Source organism: Thamnophis elegans, chromosome 2, assembly GCF_009769535.1.
Source record: "Thamnophis elegans isolate rThaEle1 chromosome 2, rThaEle1.pri, whole genome shotgun sequence".
NCBI classification, from domain to species: Eukaryota; Metazoa; Chordata; class Lepidosauria; order Squamata; family Colubridae; genus Thamnophis; species Thamnophis elegans.
The window spans coordinates 51433607-51456520 of record NC_045542.1 but is presented as its reverse complement, the minus strand read 5'-3'; the positions used below and the strand labels follow the sequence as shown (position 1 = coordinate 51456520).

At 40.5% G+C, this 22914-nt stretch overlaps 1 protein-coding gene across 1 annotated transcript in view; it reads left to right on the top strand.

Annotated features, from left to right (window-relative positions):
* ACSF2 (acyl-CoA synthetase family member 2) overlaps nt 1-22914 on the top strand; it is a 79094-nt gene that overhangs the window by 8042 nt on the left and 48138 nt on the right. The window contains exons 2-7 of the mRNA XM_032209520.1: nt 3924-4119; nt 5641-5769; nt 8476-8529; nt 12793-12911; nt 20670-20832; nt 22370-22465. Coding sequence (XP_032065411.1) covers nt 3924-4119; nt 5641-5769; nt 8476-8529; nt 12793-12911; nt 20670-20832; nt 22370-22465 — 757 coding nt within the window. The remainder of the gene's footprint in view (nt 1-3923; nt 4120-5640; nt 5770-8475; nt 8530-12792; nt 12912-20669; nt 20833-22369; nt 22466-22914) is intronic.

The following is a 22914-nucleotide window of genomic DNA, read 5'->3' as shown; positions in this document are numbered from 1 at the left end:
TGCCCTGTCAGCTCCAGTGCGCATGCGCATGCTGACCAGCTTATATTTGGCCTTACTTTTCGGCCATTTTTCACCCTCCAGAGGTTTTCCTGAAGCCTCCAGAGGGTGAAAAACTGCCCAACGTGCAAACCGGAAGATGGGAACAGACTTCCAGTTGCATGTTGGGTTATTTTTCGCCCTCCGGAGGCTTCAGGGAAGCCTCCTGAAGCCTCCAGAGGGAGAAAAACTGCCCAATGGGCAACCCAGAAGTTGGAAAATGGGCTGTTTCTGGCCTCTGCAGGGCCTCCATTTTGTCAATTGAGGAAGAGATGAGACAGGGCGGGGGAGGCCATTTTCGCCCTCCTCAGGCTTCTAGAAGGCCTGTGGAACCTGGGGAGGGCAAAAAACAGACCTACTGGGCCCACTGGAAGTCGGAAAATGGGCCATTTCCAGCCTCAAGAGGGCCTCTGGGGGGCGGGGAAGCCGTTTTTGCGCCAAGAAAGCTATGTACACATACACATGGCACAGGGGGGGTGTCACACGTGCATGCGCATGTGGCATGGTGCATGGGAGAGCATTAACTTATAAGGGTGGGCACGCGGGCACGCACAATAGCACACACGTATGCTTTTGGCACCCAAGGCGAAAAGGTTTTGCCATCACCGTTATAGGTGATCCCAGCAATCAAGTAAAATAAAAAAATGCTGCTTAACATTTTATTCATTTCTTTAATTCTTTACCATAATTAATTGATTGGAAAATGGGCAGTTTCTCACTAGATGTATACTTCAGTTATTTAACCTAATCAGCCTTTTTACATCTTAAGCCTCTAATCACTCTTTCAAAGGATGTGAGTTTCATAAAGGCAGAAATTGAGCAGCCTCCTTTTTTCCAAAAAAGGATAATATACTGTACCTGTACAGAAGTTATGCTTCTGTATTACCGGTACATTTATTGTTTGTGCCAGGTTTTAAGGGCCCAAAATCTTCCAGCGTGTTGTTGACTCTTAAGTATAGCTGAAGGAATCTTTTTCACTGCATGAACTGGAAGAGAGCAAGATAAGCCTGGCACAATTTTATATTATTTTCTTTGGACTTCTGAGCGCAAGCCAATCCAGGTCTCTGAGAAATGCTTTGCTAAGATATTCAATTCCTTTGCAGTGCCATAATCGACTGGAAAAAGCAGCGTTGCCTTTCCTCACTGGATTCTTTCCCAATTCAGCATGGGTGTCACATTCCATCTTAACTTCTTGTTCAATCGTGTTTTATGGGATTGCAAAACACTATTAGTTGTCCCGCCTTGGGAGCCACCCACAGTTTGGTATTAGAGGAATAGCTATATACATGTTTTTTAAAAAAATATATAGTTAACAAGCATCCCACTCAAACAGAGACGGGCACAAATGCTTTTCTCTTTAAATTTCTTGTGGAAACCTAGACAAAAAGACTTAAAGAAAGAAAGAAGAGGCTTGTATCTGATTGAATCTGTAAAACAATTACAAAATAAACAATGATGAAACTGTATAGTACTGAACAGTAATGTAATAAATTCCAGGTTCTGGGGTATTTTATTGCCCACTCCTAATACCACTATTCTTTAATTTTGGTATTTAGTGAATATGCATTGTGCATTTTGTTTCTTTTACCCTTTTCTGAACTAATACTTTGTGTAGTATCCCACACACAAAGAACGTGAGACTGAGATAATTGTTGTTTCACATGAGACAGAGGCAGAGAAGAAATGTTGTTTATGATATTCCACTTGACTAGCAGATTGCTATGTCACAATAATGTATTGAACTACTGTAATTTTAGGCAACACAAGCATGCCATAATTAAAGGCTTTCACTTACACAACTTGTAAAAACCTTACTTTCCTTTGTTGTTGATGCTTACAGTAAGCATCCATTCCTTTCAGCTACTTCACAGATTCCCCTTTAGCCCATTCAAATTGAGCACATTTCCTGAGAACAATTGCTGTCACCTGCTGCACTTAGAGTCCGCTAAGAGTTTTATTATGCAATTGCCACGTTTCATTGATGGAGTTTTCCATATTTGCTTTCCCACAGTGGTTTGATATTTTTCTTCTTATAATCATCATCTGTTAGAATGGATTCTTCATTGGTAACTTCTAAGCAAGTGTATGTCTACACTTGCTTAGTGTTGTGTATACTTCATGTGTATACTTCAATTCCCAGAATTCCTCAGCTAGCCTTTCTGGCTGAGGTATTCTGGGAGTTGAAGTCATAGATTTCAAAATGCCCAAGGCTGAGAAACACTGTTTAAGCTATCTCTCCTGAACGGTCTTGCTTGTGAATCATGTAAGAACACATAGTAGGTGTGTTCAAGAACCTTTTCTCTCTAGTGTTGCTACCATGACTTGCTGGAACTGTGGTAAGTTTTCCTGGCTCGCTAACAAAATACATTGTCCCTGTTGATGGGAGAATATTTTGAGGATCCTAATTAGCTGAAGAAAATTCAGTGGCATATGGTTTTATATTAATCTAGAAATGTCTCATCAACCTGCACTGTTTTACCAAAAGGAAAGGAGAAATATGATAAAGTTTATACCCATAGTTCTGTGTCAACTTAAACAGGAAAAACCTTGATTGAGTTTTCCTGATTGGAATAAAGCTGTTTAAATAACAAGCTAAGTATAAAGTAAGACTGGAATAATCACAGTATTCTAGTATCAATGTTAACTGCCAGAACTTTATCTAAGCTGAGTAAAATCTAGTGATCCAATGCTCTCATTTATCAATATTGGTATATTGTTCATTTTTTCCTCCAAATAATTTGGGTTGACAGTATGTTCAAGAATTTAATAAACAAGCAAACAAGCAAGCAAACAAACAAAAAACAAATGAATAAGGTATAAGATGGGGAATCATGCATGTTGTTGTTTTTGAGAAAAATAAACTGCAGGTTTACCTTATACGGTTGTCTTTAGGGTAGGATAAATGTGGTTTCTTAACATTGGTTTAAATTTTGCCTCCCTAGTTTTCAACTGACTATATTGTGGCTGAACTATGATTTATATTTGAGATTGCAAATAAATAAAGTTCTTTGAATACATCAAGTGAGAATCCATGGGGTCCATAAGTCAAATGGGACCATGACCCCAGTTTGCCAAACGAAAGCATCTCCAACAGTTGCCGCTAAACTTTAGCAGTGTAATTTCCTACCCTTTGTTTTTATGGAACAGTGAGCCTCACACTTTGAAAAACCTTTAGCCATCCTGCTGTCACTGTTTCCTAGAAATAGAACTTTGGCTCTCTTACAAAAGCAAAAAAATCTTATCACTTATTAAGAAATGAAATACCTTAGAATTGCTGATAACTAAATAAATTCCTAAAGGAAATAAATCCAGACTGTTCCTTGGAAGGGCAGATACCGAAGCTGAAGCTCAACTATTTTGGCTGCCAAATGAGAAGAGAGGACTCATTGGAAAATATCCTGATGTTGAGATAGATTGAAGGGAAAAGGAGAAGGGGAAGCAGAGGATGATGATGGTTAGATGATGTGATTGACACAATGAACATGCATTTGAGCAAACTCCGGGAGACAATGGAGGACAGGAAGCTCTGGTATACAATGGTCCATGGGCTCATGAAGAGTTAGACACCACTTAGTAACTGAACAACAACAACAAACACACCAGTGTCAATCAGAACAAGCAGGTGCTCACAGACATTTAATTGTGAGATACTGTATATCCATTTGCAAATTATCTTGCTGATGAAGACACAGATGTCAAATGGAAAATCAGATACAGGGTCACAGTGAAAATGATTAATGGAACATTATATCTTTATATAATTTCTCATATTTTATTGGTTAGTTTGCAGTAGTTCTGTTGATCTCGTGCAATAAATCTTTGTTTTCTTGCCAGTGTGAATGATTTTGCTGCTTATAACTTTTAATTCTTTCTTGCTACTTTTACAGTGCTCTACCACTTGATATTCGCCCTGCCACACCTGTAATAAAAAAAAGCTACCTCAATGGGCCTTCAGACATCCCACTTATTTCCAGAACTGTGGATCAGTGCCTAGAGGAAACTACCCACCGGTTTCCAGAAAGAGAAGCCTTGGTATTCTTAACTGAAGGTGTCCGAAAAACTTTTTCTCAATTTAAGCAAGATGTAGGTAACTGTTACAGATTCTGTACTGCCGGTGTTGACAATTTATTATTCAGTAATAATTTGTATGTAAATAAAATAATTAAAAAGGATAGAAGGGGTAAATAAAAGTAACAGGTTGAACTGGCTGCATTTTAAAGTTGAATGAAATAAAATAAAATAATAAAATAATTAGAAAAGCTGTCCACGCTGCTAGAGAAATGCATTTCAAAATGTTACAGAGGTTTTGGCCTTTGGAAACTGCAGTCTGAAATGTCCTAATATGTTATCCAATAATTTCTGCTCCCCCCCCCTCATCCCAGTGCGATTCAGCAGAATGGACACACAGCAGGTCCCTTCAATCAAAGAATGTCACTTGTCAGGATTGAAACAGCCACCTTTTCTGTTGTGGCATCTGCCCTCTGGAATAGCGTCCTCCCAGAGATCTTTAGGGTTCCCACCTACAGCTGTAGTAGAAGGTGTTAAAAATATGGCTCTGCCCCCAGTCCTGGGATTAGAGTGGATGATGAGCAAACTTTGTAGTTTTGTTGCTTTGAAACATGTTTGGTTGTTTCACTCTTCTGGACATGCATGCTTTTTGATTGCTTCATTTTATTTTCCTTTGTATATACCCATGATGGTGAATCTATAGCACACGTGCCCAAAGTGGCATGGGGAAACCATGTCGCCTGGCATGTGCAGTGTCACCCATTCCTCTTCTGGGTCTCTGGCGCATGCGCAGCAATGATCAACTGGTCTTCGCACTTGTGGCAGTGCTGGAAACCAGAAAAGCTGGTATTCTGGTTTCCGGCATGCGCATGTGTGCAGCACAGCTGTTTGTCGTGCACACATGTGTATCAGCAACCGGAAAACCAGCTACACGGTCTGCATGTGTGTGCCAGAAACCGGAAGTTCATTTCCTGGCATGCACATGCTCTCTGGGCAGCTTCTCTTCCGGGTTGTGTCTCTGACACTCGGTGCCAAAAAGGTTTGCCATCACTGGTATATAATGTAAAACTCAGAGTCTTTGGGGGAATAAAATAGTTCCTAAAATTAAAGATAAATAAATCCATAAATTTCAAGATTGGTTGCTCAAGGGTACCAAGGTTTAGAACTTTAAACAGAATGTGGAAGTAAACCTTGATGAGACTTTGGTTAAAATAAAGTTCTTACTATATCTATTAAATGCCTAAATTAATGTTTCAATTCCTAATTCTTAATTCTATCAGAGATCTAAACACTGCAGTAAAGGCCCTGATGTGACCTCAGATCACATCCATCTTCCTTGGGTTACATGTTTTCTATCTGAACATGGACCCAAAAACATTTTCTGCTATTCAGAAATGTAAGAATGCTGGAGATTTTCATCCACGGATATTTTCAAATCTGGAGTAGGAATGCAGGTTAAATTGCCGATTTTTTTTCTTTAAACCACTTAGAGTGGCTACAGTATTGCATAGCACAGAGTATTTATTTCATATATTCTATTATTCCTTACCTTTGGAGTTTAGTTTGCTGAGACTCCTGTTCTTTTGAAAATTGCAGGTGGAGGAAGCTGCCACTGGGCTTCTGGCCCTTGGTTTGAAAAGGGGTGACCGATTAGGAATGTGGGGTCCTAACAATTATGCATGGGTCCTAATGCAATTCGCTACAGCCCAGGCAGGGATCATTCTGGTAAGTTCATCTCTTATGTAAGCAGTTAGTGAAGGGTGGGAGGCATGGTGTGTTTCAGCAGGCACCACTGCCAATTCGCTTGTGGGTGCGCTGTGCACGCGCTTTGCACTGTGCCCGCATGCACAGTGCAATAAAAATTGTTCTGCGCATGCACAGAAGTGAAAAACAAGATGGCGGCACCATAGGCGCTGGCCAGAGAACCGGTTCGGGAGCGTGGCAGTCCTGGGTCACTGTCGGTTCCAGCGACCCAGGCAGCCAAACCACTGCCGATTCAGTCGAACTGGTCCAAACCGGTAGGAACCTACCACTGGTGGGAGGTTAAGGGAGGACTCTGCATAAGGCTGTCATACTAGAAAAGGGACCATGAGGATCTAAATAATGTTTATCATGCACCAGGTGTAATTTTGCATAAGGTTTGGAGATCATTGCACTTGCTACACAGCTGAAAACAATCTAGCTTCCTGGTGTAGAATGCTGTCAACTGAAGAGGTGTTTTTTGACCAGTGTATTCCACTTCCAAAAAAGGGGGAAATTGCCCCAACACACACATTGACCATGACGATTTCTCAAGGGTAGGGACATGCAATGACCTCTATTCACCTCCAACCCAGCAGGAAAGCAATCCCCACCCATCTTTATTCTATGCAATAAAAGTCAGCATTTTCTGACTTTCGATAGCTTGTTGTGCCAGTGCCATCCAGGTGACTTGGGTGCACCATTTCATTCCAAGCGAGTCCCTTCACTCTTGCTGCCTATTGTGCCCTTGGGCAAGGAACTTCATTCCCTCTGGTTATTGCTTGCTCTGCCCTCTGTGGCCATGATTTATTTACTTTTGCAGTTTACCGATACAGCCATAAAATAATTTTTCCATCTTCCTTGAGGTAAAAATGACTTCCCACTTCTAGCCTTTCCACTTGGGCAAGACGTCAGATGGAACTGACAGTCGAAGTCCTATTCCTATTTTTACAGGGATTGTGCATGCAACTCAAAAAGAAGAGGCAGAGTTCTAATTATATGGCCATGGCTACCATCTTGAATTTTTTGACACACACCGCTTCCTTGCTGATGCCCTTCTCCTAACCTAAGAAATAGGAAACTATTCAAAAGGAATAAAGCAGCAATTTACTCTACCAATTGAGGGCTTTGGTAGATGAGGTCCATCTAGAACATCAGGCTAAAGCAGAGGAAGAAGTTGAAGTCTAACCATTCACACCTTGGTTACAAGCAGCTGAAGTCCTAAAACTGATTTCATGTATATCATGTGTTGTGTTTTTGAGCCTCTTCCTTGTTATTGATTACTATTGTGAAAGATAAAAAACAGGATTTTAATATGTTTGTGGCAGATTGTTTTACATCAACAAATAATCAAAAAGAAACGTGTATAACATTGCATGAAAAATAACTATGATTTTTGTGTTACTTGTGTACTCTAGGAACATAGCTGCACAGATTTTATTTTAAAAATATTCCACATCTTTCACCAACCTTGGGGTAAAATTGGCAAGAATGCTTGCATTGTAGAAAACATTGCTTTACGTTGCAAAGGATAGAGATTGTGAAACTAACTAATGTGGAGGACAAGAGGACTTGAAAATGGTGCACTTTCTATTTGTACAATATTACTATATTACAACAGATACTAAAGAGGACTTACTTCATAGGAATATATAATGTAAGGGCTGGAAAGAACTTCAGATATCACTAAGTGCAGGATCATCTTTTCTTCCTCTCCTCCTCCTCCTCCTCCTCCATCATCATATATGGAGCCAGCCGTGTACAACAGCTGCCAAAAAAGCCAACACAATTCTAGGCTGCATAAACAGAGGAATAGAATCACATGAAGTATTAATACCACTTTATAATGCCTCTGAGTAAGGCCACACTTATAATACTGCATCCAGTTTTGGTCCCCACAATGTAGAAAAGATGTGGAGACTCTAGAAAGAGTGCAGAGAAGAGCAACAAAGATGATTAGGGGACTGGAGTCTAAAACATATGAAGAATGGTTGCAGGAACTGGGTATGTCTAGTTTAATGAAAAGAAGAACCAGGGGAGACATGATTGATAGCAGTGTTCCAATATCTCAGGGGATATCAAAAGAAGAGGGAGTATTTGGAGCTATTCTCCAAAGCACCTGAGGGCAGGAAAAGAAGCAATGGGTGGAAACTAATCAAGGAAAGACGCAACCTAGAACTGAGGAAAAATTTCCTGAGAGAACAATTAATCAGTGAAACAACTTGCCTCCTCAACTTGTGAATGCTGCAACACTGGAAGTTGTATAACCATTTATCTGAAGTGGTGTAGGGTTTCCTGCCTAAGCAGGGGGTTGGGCTAGAAGACCTCCAAGGTCCCTTCCAACTGTTATTCTATTCTATATTATAATGAAATTTCCATGATGGGAAGCAGAACTAAAGCAATAATACATATAGATAAAAGCAAAAGTTTCCCAAGTGAGAAGATAAATACTTTAAAATGCACAGGATGTATATTGTTAATTTACCTTCATGGTTCTCCAAAGCCAATATTACCAAAAGATGTTTGACTTTTTCCTTTGTTAATACTGGGCTGCATGAAGAACTGCACTTCCGGGACCACTGCTTGCTCTGGATCAAGGCCCAGGAAACCAATTTGCATTAATTCTATTTATTTTGAACTGGCAAACTGGTTCTTACTTAGTTCCTGATTTTACTATTGCTGCATTTCCAGGTGTCTGTGAACCCAGCATACCAGTCCCACGAACTGGAGTTTGTCCTGAGGAAGGTATGAAAGACCTGTTACACCATCTCTGCTTAATTTTACCCCCAGCATTTTTGATAGAATTTTCTGTTCTAGAAATAGAATTCTTGAGATAATAGTGAAGTATGGGAAAAAGGAGGGGGGGAAATAACTGTCTCTATCATATGGGGAGAAATTGAAGTATTTGAAAGTTTTTAATTAGGTGGTGGGAAAGACATCCCTCTATCTCCTATAGCATAACACTCACCTTTAATGATTGTGGAGCTGGCAATAATTAATCAGGATGCTTAAATTTTATGTATCCATTTTATAAGTAGAGCAGTTGTGAATGCTAGGTGCCGGGAGTACTCAACAGAGAGCAGTGTCACACTCAGTTTGCTTATGAATGTCTGGCTAGCAATTTATAAATCCAGAATACCCGATTTAATGCTTCTCTGCCCAGATCTAACTATGAGGTTCTTTTATTCTTAATTTTTTGTGCCAGTTAAATATAAGCAAAGAATGATCTTATCTTTGCATATGCTAGTGCTCTAATGCCAGTCCACAGAGAAAATCTAGAGGCTCTCCATGGAAAATCACTGATATTGTTTGATGTAGAAAAATAAGGAGTATCAAACAATAAAAGTGAAATGTAGATCAGTCTCTATTGTATAAAGTGTTAATATTTGCTGTTCAATGTGCACTCAGCTAGTGCCTAAGGATATTTCAGGGAGCCAAAATAAACTCTGGTGTTTAACACAGGAGTCAGGTGCTTTTCAACATTTCCTAATAATATACATCCAGCTGGGCAACTCATGACTCTTGATCACAAAAGTATAACTGATGTAGCCAGGGAACATGGCACCCATTTTTCCCACCAGTCAGCTGATCTGGACTGCTTGTTTCCTGCTTCAGTTAGACTACCACTGTGCAGGGAAGCCAGGCCTAACTATGCCATTCAACTTTCTTATCCTTAATAATGGAGGATTAAAACTGTTAAATGGTTTATAAATAAAAATAATCCTGCTAGGATTAAGAAGGCTTTGGGACTTGCCTGTCTTGTTTAGTTTTCCAACTAAATGGCTGTAATCCATATCTCACTCATAATTTAAAGTACCATTTTAATGCCAGGGCATCTCTGAATTTCCCCTGATGTCCATAGCATTAGCCCTAATCCAGTAGACTGGAGGGTGTGTGTGGCAGAGCTGGTGTTTCAGCTTCATAATTCCATTCATTTTTTTTTTGTTTAAAGCCCCCTTCTTCTTCTCTGTTCTTATTCCTCATGGTTTGTTTGCTAGCAATTCCAATGGCTATCTGCCAGTCCTGCTTTCTCAGTGTTGAAAAATAAGAAACACAAATTATGTAAGGCATGGAATGTACATTGAATTTGACAGGTTCTGTTATTATTTCTGCTCGAGGAAAGCAATAGAATTACCAACATATTCCAGTGCTGCTAAGCACAGTCACAAAAATTGATGTTACTTTTGTAATCCAAAAACTACTTTTTTACTCTAACATATTTTGCACAGAGCTAACCTACTAACCAATTTAGTTTTGGAAGGTTTCAATCCTCTGATCTTTCACTATAAGCTTACAATGCAGTTAATTTCACTGAATTCATTGGGGGATATTTCAAAGGAGCCATGAGCTATTTAGGACAAAATCTGCACATACACATTAGATAGCGAGTTCCATTCAAGCAAGCCTGGCTCTGCCTTGTAGGCAAAAGAGATCATCCCTGACTATGCCAAATCTTTAAGAATTCCTCATTTAGAGGGGGGAAACAACAACCAGCATTTGAGATGGAACACAAATGTACAGACTCTGGATTCATATAGTTTGCATTTAAGGTGAGTTGTTTGCAACACAACACATCCAATGCACTAGATCAGCAGTTCTTAACCTTTTTGAAAGAATAGCCCCCTTGAGCCATTGAGGAAGTTATCATCGCCCCCCTCCCCCAACATAACCTCTCAATTACAACACAGGGAAATAATTCTTCAATTTATGCAAACACATTTTTTGTTTTCTTTAAAATTGTCATCAGGACATATCGATGCAAATAATTTATTTCAAATCTTTTTCCCATATTTCAATTGTGTGAAAAATTCTGATGCCACCCATCACTTTACTCCCAAACTTTGTGATACATGAATTTCATTATTATCTTATTTATTCAAGACAGTTAAATGCAATGACCACTGAAAACAAAATTCAATTGCAAAAAAATGAAATGCCCGAAAAAAAGTGTAACATTTAATGATTTAATTACAAGTGAATTTTAAGACACAAAAAGAAATATAAAAAGGGCATAAGAACAAATTGCAATGCAGGAACTAAGAATTTCAAGACGAAAACTCTGAAACTAAATTAAGATTCGAGGAAAATATATATTCATGCACACTGTAAAAAAAGTTAAAAAGACACAAAGAATTTTTTTACAAAAGAAAAGCAACAAAAATCAGAGCGACAAATTTAATGCCTTAACACACACAAAAAGTTTACACGAAGATCACAACAACAAAAAATGAAACTATAAAACCAATAAAATATAATATCAAACTGGAGTGCATGCTAAAAAAGTACAATACAAAAAGACACACAAAATGATTTACAGAGCACAACAAGAATTCGAAAACGAAACCAAAAACTCAAACTGGAACGTGAAATCCAATGCAAGCAAATACAACGATAAGAGCTGAGACAATTATTAACGAAGAAAATGTATGTACACATAAGCAAAAAAAGAACATCAATGGCTGCCTTGTGCTTGGTGAGCTGATGCCAATTTCTTGATGTCTGGAACCATTTGTTTAATCTCATTCTTAAATCGCCGCGCTCAGTGATCTTCAACATGTTCCTTAGAAAGGATCTGTTGGACGGGGCTGAAGCCCCTCTCAACTAAGTAAATGGGAGGAAAGACTAAAAAGAAGCAACTTAACTTCCTCCCACAATATTGGATCAGTGTTCCTCATTTTCACCCAAAAGGCTTCGCAACCATAACTCTGAAAATGTGATTGGGCTTTACAATCGTATTTCAGATCTGTCAGTGGCTCTTGCAGTTTGGGATGAAGTTGTGCAAAGTCTGCTGTGAAAGGATTTAGCACCCAAGTGGGCACTTCCAGATTGATCAGATCATAGAATCTGGTTTCCATATCTTCTTTTAGTTGCTTCAAGTGGCAGCAAAAAACGTCCAAATCTTCTGCTTGGAGTTGATGTTCATTACCAAGGCTTGGGAACTGATACATCTCCTGGCAACTCATATTGCTTGCAAGGAGGTCCAATTTGGAAATAAATGAGCAGATTACTCCTTTGATTTTAAGAAAATTGATTTTATCTCCTTGCAGCTTTACGTTCACTTCATTCAGCTTGTCAAAAACATCAGCGAGATAAGCTACATCCAGACGTCGAAGTTTAAGAGAACTGCTTAGACTTGGATCAATGGATTCAAGAAATTCGACAACTGTGTCAAAAAGTTCATGGAATCGCCACGAACACTTTCCTTTTGAAAGCCACCTTACTTCGGTGTGCAAAAGGAGATGTTCAAACTCCTCGTCATTTTCTTCACAAAGCTTGTGAAAAAGTTGGTTGTTCAAGGCATTTGACTTAATTTTATTCAGTGTTAATGGTTTAACATATAGACTTGTGCAAACAACCACTCAAATTTTTTGAGACAAGGTGCTGTCTATGAACGACGCAATGGACAGTCATAACTCTAGGTACAACCGATTTTAGATGAGCTTGAAATCCGCAATATCGTCCAACCATGGATGCAGCTCCGTCGGTTGCACATGCCAAGATGTTTGTCAAAGGGATGTTTTTCTCATTAAAAAAACTCTTCAACCTTTTTAAATATCAAAGAACCTTTTGTGTTGGTGGCTAAATTTCGAGCAAATAACAGTTCTTCCCCGATCTCTACATTTCCGTTGATGAAACGGAGATAAGCCAATAACAAGGCTTCATTTTCACGAATCGTTGACTCATCAGTCTGCATCACAAATTCTGTACTTTTCAAAGTGTCAATAAGCCTTTCTCCCACATCAGCAGCCATGTCATCAATTCTTTTTGCATCACAGCAGTGTCATGTGACATGTCGCAACTTTCCCCCCATTCACTAAACCGGGCATGGACATGGCCAGCACGTGATGCATCTGACCCATGGGTTTGACAACCCTGGTCTATAGCATAAGCCATGTCTGCTTTTTATATGGACCAGTCCAGAGGTGGGTTGCTCCCTGTTTTACTACCGATTTGCTTCGTGTGCGATTTGCTGATTTAAAAATTACTTTCTTATGTGTATTTCTGTAGGTTGGCTGCAAAGCACTTGTGTTCCCTACCCAATTTAAAACTCAGAAATACTATGAGATCTTGAAAAATGTATGCCCAGAATTGGAACATTCTAATCCAGGAGCACTGACAAACAAGAAGTAAGTTTATATATTGTACCTTTGAGTGTTATTCAATTCCAGAATTTAGTAGTCTGACATAAATTAACGCTGCAGGAGCATGTGCATTATCAAGCTACAAACAGTTCTGCTGCTGGTGTGCATAGTGTACTGTTGTGGCCCAGCAGGAGCCGTTGGAGCTGCAAACAGACTCCGATAGCAAGGGACCCTATGAGTCGGCTCTGGAAGATGTTGGGGGGACCCTGGACAGGGTTCAGACTCCGAGCAAGGACCAGAGAGGCTGGTTGGTCACCAGGAGGCGCCTGAGGCATGAAGCAGTGGTGAAAGCCAAAGGGAGTGTGCCCATGACATCAGGCCCTGGAGCAGTGGTGAAGACGTCAGGCCTTTGAGCAGTGATGAGGTTCAGAGGGAATTGGTCCCGGACGCCCGGCAGAGGCGGGCGGATAAACGCCGGCAGCAATTAAAGAGGCAAAGGAGATAATTGGACCCAGGTAGTTGTGATTAGGTCCCAAGAGAGTATATAAGGAGAGACTTTGGGAGGAGGCTGTTTGCAGGATTCAACTAATATACTAATGCTGGAGAAGCTCTCGTATGTATTTCTTATCTTGGAAGTCTGGGTTGCTGCCAAAGTCTTGTCGGAGTGTTAATTTACTGTGAATAAATTGTCTAGCAGTAATCTTGTGTCGACGTGCCTCACCGTACGGAGGGGGGGGGGGTCAGAACAGTGTACCATGCAAGTCAGAGACCCAGATTTGTTTCAAGTGAGAGAATGCCTATACCATGTATTTCTTGTTTGTGAGGCATTAGTTCAGGAGGTACAAACTTTGATCGTTCACACATGGTGCTAAACTATAATCTATATTTGTGTTATTGTTGGTTTTGCTTTAATGTCATAGTTTGTTATGTGATCCTAGTCTATAACTTTGCATTTAACTATGGATCTCCACAGGATGAGCCTCAATATTTACGTGAATACACACTATGTTCTTTCTCTTTTCAATTTACTTATGATTGAAATGCAATTCAATTCAATTTAATTATGATTAAATAAATGTTAATACTTCAAAAATGCTTAATGCGAATAATAAGCAAGGCAATGTTCATTTTTTTGCCATTTTTTTCCCTTGAACACTTTGTCTGGAGATAATAATGGGCAAAGGTCATACATGTGCAATTCTAGTTCAGTTGGTCTCTCTCATATAAGTTTATAATGATCAGTGTATTCATTAACTGGTTAAGCACTGACACACATTGACACAGCCACTCCTTTGACCTGAGGAATATTCTTTTTCTCTTGGATGGAGTGCTTGTGGCTATGGATTCCTAATCTTTTCTCCAAATGTATTTATTTTCTTCTAATCTATTCTCTAAAGCAGCTATCACCAACTGGGGGGTCTGAGGACTACTGGTGGTGCGTGAGAAAATGTTTGTGATCCGCAGAAAAATTATTTGCATTTTTTAATATTTCATCATCAGAAAAAATTGCAAACAGGAAGTCTTCGACTTACAACCATTCATTTAATGACCGTTCAAAGTAACAGCAGTACTAAGAAAAATGACTTATGGCCATTTTTCATACTTTACAACCATTGCAGCATCTTTATAGTCAGATGATCATAATTTGGACACTTGGCAACCACTGTTCCCTCTAAGGTGCGCGGCTGCGCGGCCTCGCATGTGGCAAGAAAACACTGCGCAGCCGTTTCTAACTGCGCGCAGTGATTTCTGTCACAGGCAGAAGGGGAATATCTGTTGCCGCCTCCTCCTCCAACAGCACTTCCGGATTTGCCGCCCGACACAGCTGAGGTGAAGCCGCCAAAGCTTCCGTCAGCACCCCCGCCCATGGCAGTGGTGCCTCTCCCTCCACACGGAGCACCTGAGCTGGCCCCCGCGTTATTCCCTCCCCCTTCCTCTTCTGCCGTGATTTTGAGCAGCCATGAGGCCACGGGACCTAGTAGGAAGGCGGCAGAGGGGGAGGGAGCAGGAAAAAAAGACCTCATGGCTTCTCAAAAGCACGGTGGAGGCGGCGGCAGGGGTAACCCAGAGCCCAGCTGAGGTGCTTCGAGGGGAGGGGGAGGCACCGCCACCGCTGCCATGGGCGGGGGCACCTGCGGGAGCTTTGGCTGCTTCACCTCGGCAGCAGCACTGGGCAGAAAATGTGTTGGTGATGTTGGAGGAGGAGGAGGCAGCGGTGGCAGCAGTTATTCTAGTGGTGGCAGGGGCTCGTTGGCATCTTCAGCAGCAGCCCTGCCCCCTGTGAAAAAAACCAAAAATGGATCCACGCAGATGACGTCGCCGCAACATGACTGGAGGAGGAATTCTGGGAGTTGAAGTCCACAAATCTTAAAGCTGTCAGGTTTGAAGACCCCTGGCGTTTTTTTCCCTAAAAGGTTATGGGTGCAAGGATCTTGTAACTTGACAGCTTTAAGACTTGCATGCGTCACTGCCAGAGTTTCTGAGCCAACATGACTGGAGGAGGAATTCTGGGAGTTGAAGTCCACAAGTCTTAAAGCTGTCAGGTTTGAAGACCCCTGGGATTTTTTTCCCCTAAAGGGTTATGGGTGCAAGGATCTTGTAACTTGACAGCTTTAAGACTGGCACACTTCAATGCCAGAGTTCCTGAGCCAACATGACTGGAGGAGGAATTCTGGGAGTTGAAGTCCACAAATCTTTTTTTTGCATCTTCCAATACTTGATTGAAAACTGTTTTATTTCATTTTCATTTTCCTTTTTATACAATTATTTATATACTGTGCAATTAAGAAAGCAATAAACACAACTCATCTTCTATTCCGCCATGGAAAACCAACATAACACTTCAATCCTCCACACACCCTTTCTTCTCTCCCTCCAACTTTCATTTCTCCCCTCCAGCATTCCCCTCTTCTACTTCCCCTCCCCCTCAGACATTCTCCCCTTCCCACCATCTCACCCTCCTTACATTCCCCTCTCACTCCCTCTTGACTCCTCCCTCTTCTTTCCCTCTACTCCTCACTTTGGTGTATTTCTACTATTCATTAATCTATTCAATTTGTATTTTACACTAAAATTGTAAGAAAAGAAAAGAAAAAAGGAAAATAAAAGGAAAAGAGAAAAAAAGAAAAAAGAGCAACAGTATACAAGTGCATTCTTATTGTTTTGAAAATTGAAACTATATTTCCACCCTCCACCCTCCCCCCCGTGAACCCCCCTCCCTAGCCCCCTTCCGACTTCCCAGATCCCATACCCGGCATAGCTCTTTATCAAGCACAGTCTGGAGTATATTAAAACCAAATAGGTTAGAAATTAAAAGATAAAAAATAAAGGAGAAAAGAAAGGAATAAAAAAAAACAAAAAAACAAAAAAAGGGAAAAATCAATAAACTCTCTACATTAAGCTCAGCTTCCCATCATTATTAAAACTTAAGCAATGTGCATCATTCCTAATCTCAGTTAATTTATTACTTGCAGGATTTCAAACTATGTTGAAACCAAGTGAGTTAATCAAATAAAATTCTACTCTAGCTGGGGGCCTTATCTCTTTATCTAAATATGTGTCCATTTCCAAACCTTTAATTTGTCCCTTTTACCTCCTTCTCTATAAAGCAATTTAAACACCTCAAATATTTCTCTCGGTTTCCATTCCAACTCCTCTCATCCTGCCTCTACCCGTGTCCATATATATATTTTATTATCATCCGTACTCCTCTCATATTTGCTCCGCCTTCCTTCGAACTCCCTGAGTATATCCTTCCAAACATTATATTCAAATAACAATTTCTATAAAAATCAACTTACTTTCTGGCTCAAAATAAGCTCTAATTGAACCTTCACTACCCTCCCGTCTGCACCACACTTCCCAACTCCATTCAACCTAAACCGCAATCCAGAAACATCACGATCTCCGCCCTCCTCACCCTAGGAATAAATCATAAACAATTTATATAAAAGTTCAAAGTTATCCATCAAGTCTTTTTTTAAGTCCCATACAGTATATTTTCCGAGGAAATCAGCATCATTTCTTTCAGCCTTAATGTCTCTTCATCGGTGTACCACTATACCATTTTATACAAGACAGAAGTCACAAAGTATTATTCAAATTAAAATTAAGCAAATGTTTTGGAAGCATAACTAAATCCTTGTTCTCTGCTCTTCTGCCCTTCCGGAGGGGAAAACGATACCTCCCGCCTTGTAGTTGTGTGTTTGGTTGTTTCTCTTCTTCTTCTCCTTGCCTTTGTCCAAGTCCGGGTAATTCAGGAAGTCCCGCCTTTAGGATCTTATAGTAAAAGTCTCGAGCTTCCCAAACTGAATTGAGGCGTGTTTTTGATCATCAAGTGTAACTGTAATACCAAATGGCACCTCCCATCTGTACTGTATCTGATTATTTCTGAGTTCATTAGTTAGAAAAGCATAGTCTCTCCTGGCTCTTAACATTTGGGGTGGTATTTCTTTGAAAACGATCAAGTCCTGTCCATCAATTCGCAGCCTGTTATTGTAAAGCTCTTGTAGTATCGCGTTTCTGGATTCTTTTGTAGCAAAATATATAATTATATCTCTCGGAAGCTGTCTCTGTTTTGCTGCCCACGAATTATGGCGGTAAATTTTTTGGATCTGCCAATCAAAGTTGAGTCCCGGACTTCCCACCAAATGACTGAAAGCCTCAAAAAAGGTCTGTTTCAAATTCTCCTGTTCATTTTCACGCAATCCCCTAACTCTTATTGCAAACGCAGTCTTTTTATAATTTGTCATAACAAGTTGTCTTTCTGCATTTTCTACTTCCTGTTGCAACATTTCAATTTTAGATGTCAGATTAGAATTAGCTTCTTCCAAAAGTTCCAGTTTATCTTCCATTCCTGCAATATAATCTGTCATTACAGTTATAACCCCGATCATATCCTCCTTTGTTTGAGCAATCTTGGCATCAAGCTTATCACATAATTCCGAAATAAGTTGTTTCATTTCCTCTCTAAATTCTTTAAGAGTTTCAAAAAGAAATTCTTTCGTTAACAAATCTCCAGTAGAGGGCGTAGAAGGCAAAAGCTGCTGCTTTATAGCAATTGCTTGGGATGTATTGTTGAAAAAACGTTTAGATTGCTTTGACTTGGGAGCCATTATAAAAGAAGAGAAGAAAACAAACAAAGTCTCTGCTCACCTTGATTTAAGATAAAATACTTTCATTAAACTTTTGGCAATTAGTGAAGAGAAGTCTTCAGGAAAACAGGGCTAATTAAATATATCATATATCAAATGCGGAAGCTATAAAATCGCCATTTTGAAAAGCAGTTAGACAAAGCAGTTTTTTATAAAATTGAAGCTGGTGTTTTGAATAATAATAAAAAAAAGGTTCTCAGGAATGGTCGCTGCTCGGATTGATTTTAAATAGCTTAGATTTGTCCTGGGGGGGGGGGACGACCTGCCTTGAGCTGAAAAAAACAGCTGAGAAGATCTGGCTGGAGTAAAAAAAAAACCTCAGCTTTTTGTTGAACCTCTTCTCCGTTCACAGCGAAAAACAAAAGGCTGTGAACTACAAAGAGGATTCTAACGACTGAGTTCCTCCCTGCCCCTTTCTTGCCTGAAAGGAGAGATATCTATAGATCTTTTAGATATACAGACCAGAACTCTGAGGGCAGCTCCTTTGAGCCACCAGCGACGGCAGCTCCTCCCCCAGAAGTCCAAAGTCCACAAATCTTAAAGCTGTCAGGTTTGAAGACCCTGACTTATAGGACAAAAGGGAGAGTTCAACCTCTCATAATGTAAAAAAGAAGCTCATGGAATAAGTCCTCCAACTGTAGGTCAAATCAAATGCAGGTAGTCCTTCACTTACGACCACAATTGAGCCCAAAATATATCTTACTGAGCAAGACATTTGCTAAGAGACTTTTGCCCCATTTTATGAACTTTCTTGCCATGGTTGTTGAGTGAATGATTACAATTATTAAATTAGTAACACAGATATTAAGTGAATCCGGCTTCCCCATTGACTTTGCTTGTCTGAAGTTTGCAAAAATTGATCACATAATCCCGGGACACTGCAACCGTCATATATACAAGTTAGTTGCCAACAATGTTCCCTCTAATTTTTTTTCAGCGTGAGCAGAAAAGTATAGTGTTTGAGCGGCATATTTTCATGCCTGAGCACCTGAATTTTTTTCACAGATGTCACCTAAGACAACAACGAAATCAGTATTATTTGAAACTCAAAGTTATGTTTATTCAAGGTACCCGCTTAATTAAAAGTGTTATATAATATCAGTATCACTTAACAACGGTCCTGCTTAGCAACCAAAATGTTGGTTCAGAAAGTCTGGCATTTGAAGCACGCAAGTCTTAAAGCTGTTGTTACAAGATCCTTGCACCCCTAACCCTTTAGAAAAAAAAACCCAGGGGTCTTCAAACCTGACAGCTTTAAGACTTGTGGACTTCAACTCCCAGAATTCCTCCTCCAGTCATGTTGGCTCAGAAACTCTGGCATTGAAGCATGCAAGTCTTAAAGCTGTCAAGTTACAAGATCCTTGCACCCATAACCTTTTAGGGAAAAAAACGCCAGGGTCTTCAAACCTGACAGCTTTAAGATTTGTGGACTTTGGACTTCTGGGGGAGGAGCTGCCGTCGCTGGTGGCTCAAAGGAGCTGCCCTCAGAGTTCTGGTCTGTATATCTAAAAGATCTATAGATATCTCTCCTTTCAGGCAAGAAAGGGGCAGGGAGGAACTCAGTCGTTAGAATCCTCTTTGTAGTTCACAGCCTTTTGTTTTTCGCTGTGAACGGAGAAGAGGTTCAACAAAAAGCTGAGGTTTTTTTTTTACTCCAGCCAGATCTTCTCAGCTGTTTTTTTCAGCTCAAGGCAGGTCGTCCCCCCCCCCCTCAGGACAAATCTAAGCTATTTAAAATCAATCCGAGCAGCGACCATTCCTGAGAACCTTTTTTTTATTATTATTCAAAACACCAGCTTCAATTTTATAAAAAACTGCTTTGTCTAACTGCTTTTCAAAATGGCGATTTTATAGCTTCCGCATTTGATATATGATATATTTAATTAGCCCTGTTTTCCTGAAGACTTCTCTTCACTAATTGCCAAAAGTTTAATGAAAGTATTTTATCTTAAATCAAGGTGAGCAGAGACTTTGTTTGTTTTCTTCTCTTCTTTTATAATGGCTCCCAAGTCAAAGCAATCTAAACGTTTTTTCAACAATACATCCCAAGCAATTGCTATAAAGCAGCAGCTTTTGCCTTCTACGCCCTCTACTGGAGATTTGTTAACGAAAGAATTTCTTTTTGAAACTCTTAAAGAATTTAGAGAGGAAATGAAACAACTTATTTCGGAATTATGTGATAAGCTTGATGCCAAGATTGCTCAAACAAAGGAGGATATGATCGGGGTTATAACTGTAATGACAGATTATATTGCAGGAATGGAAGATAAACTGGAACTTTTGGAAGAAGCTAATTCTAATCTGACATCTAAAATTGAAATGTTGCAACAGGAAGTAGAAAATGCAGAAAGACAACTTGTTATGACAAATTATAAAAAGACTGCGTTTGCAATAAGAGTTAGGGGATTGCGTGAAAATGAACAGGAGAATTTGAAACAGACCTTTTTTGAGGCTTTCAGTCATTTGGTGGGAAGTCCGGGACTCAACTTTGATTGGCAGATCCAAAAAATTTACTGCCATAATTCGTGGGCAGCAAAACAGAGACAACTTTAAGACGTGTGGACTTCAACTCCCAGAGTTCCTCAGAGGTCTTAAAGTTGCCAAGGTTGGAGACCACTACTATAAGTGACTGGGTGTTCCTTTGCATCAGATTACCAGAGCTTTCGGTTATCATCTGTGCGGATGCCAAGCTACCTGGCACATTCTCAATGCAGGAAGTGATGCAAGCTGGAGAGAGCAGCCATATGAAAGAGCTACAGGCGATACGGAAGATGCTGATCAACAAAGAACCGATTAATATTCAGTTTACTTCAGTAAGTGCTTTACAGCTGTGTATCTTCTCCAGTATTTTTTAAAAAATGCAGTCCATGATGATCCGAGATAGGAAGCTTATATTTTTGTCAAGCGGACTAAGTTGGTACTTTGAATTTAGTGCAAATAATTGTCGATACTGATTTTTGTTGCCACATGGCTCTTTATAAAAACATAATTGTTTTATATTAAGGATATGCAAACCCTCTGAAAAGGGTATTTTGGGACAGGTGTGTAAGTACAGGTAAATCTTGATGATTGTAACGGAGCCTGCCTTTATGGTCACATGTCATGGCAGTCATTGGATTTTAACCCCCCCCCTCCATTGTTGTTCACTCCAATGAAATGTTAAACGAAAAGACCAGTTATTAAGTGGAGAGTGGAGTGCTTCCCCGGTGTGGGGAGGAGCCATTGGAGGCCTAATACAGGGCCAAGCCTACCCTGGCCCACCTAAGGCCTTCCCCAGCCCCAAAAATGCCCCTTGCCACCTCCTGCACCTGGAGTCCCAACAGGCTTTTACCCACTCTCACAAGAGTCCTCCTAGGCCAGTGATGGGCAACCTTTTTGGCGTGGTGTGTCAAAAATCGGCAAAAAATCGAGCATAACTCGCGTTGTGTGTCACTTCGACAAAAACATAATTTTGTGCAATTTATAGTTTAAACTACAAAAATGTAGGGGTTAACTAGCCTAACAAGCTAACACAACCTCCCCCTCACTTATCTCAGTTATTGTGGGCAATTACAAGTCCATGGCACCCCAATAGTTGCTGCTAATGACGCTCACAGTTCCCGTTGGCACTCCGCTGTTCCCTGCTGTGGTGCGGTCGTAACCGACAGTCCCAGGAGTAGACTCTCTGTGCCGGCCTGACTGGAGAGAGGCGCGCACTGTTCCCGCGCTCCTCTCCTGCGGGTCCTCCCTCGCCGCGCTGATGACGTGTGTACGCACGGCACGCACGCCTTACCAGCAGCCCCTGCGCTCAGAAAGGGGCGGCGGCGATACAGTAAGTGAGTGTGGGCGAGGGAGATCACACGTCCTGCCCCCACCTTTCCTCCAGCACAAATTCTTTCATCCTCGGCGGCTGTGCAGGAGCCGAGGATGAATCGCATGAAATCCTGTGCGTGTCACCCCAAATGGCTACGCGTGTCAGCACTGACACGCGTGTCATAGGTTCGCCATCACTGTCCTAGGCCATAGGCTTGATTCCCACCCTACCAGTGATGGGTTCCGGCTGAGGATTAAAATTGAAATCCTCTTTTCATTCCTGCTTGGAATTATAATCAACGGCCTCTGTTCCTTCATTTTTTCCACTTCCAGTCCACTTTAGATGGTCCCTTAATCTTTTCCTTTCCGATACAGTAGTTGTTTGAGCTACGAGTGACTCTTCCTAACTTTCTGAAATCTGGCCTGATCTTGTATTAATAGGATTTTTAGAGTTGGGACATCATTATGACATCCCATTTTAAAGCAGTTGATCTTTTATAACTTGTATAATGTGCTAGGATCATCCTAATTAGTGAATAAGTTCTCTCTTTCCTTCAGGGAACGACAGGAAGTCCCAAAGGAGCAACACTTTCTCATTGTAATATTTTGAATAATGCAAATTTTATTGGCATAAGACTGGGACTAAATGAGATGGTAAGTCTTCTCTGCCTGCTGTACTCTTTATGTACAGAATGGAAACTCTTCAAATGCTAACTCTACAGATAAGAGAACTTTTCATGATTCTATCATATGATATTCTTTTGGTTTAATTAAAAAAAATGTATTACAGTTTTCAGGATACAATTTGAAGATTAGTAACCGAGGTGTTTTTCAAAGAACTATATAAAGAATCAATCATGTGTTTTGCCCTCAGATTTTAGAAGCCTTGGCCTTCTTACACACCACCAATATGATTTTTTAATAGGATATTCTTATCTGTAAATCAGGGGTATCAAACTTGATTTTATCGAGGGCCGTATCAGGGTTGTGTTGACCTCGGGGGGCTGGGGTGGGCATGGGCAGCTTGACATCACACGTGCTGGGCGCGCCTGTGGCCTGAGCACTCTGCTAGGAAAAACAGAGATTGGGGAGGGGCTGCACAT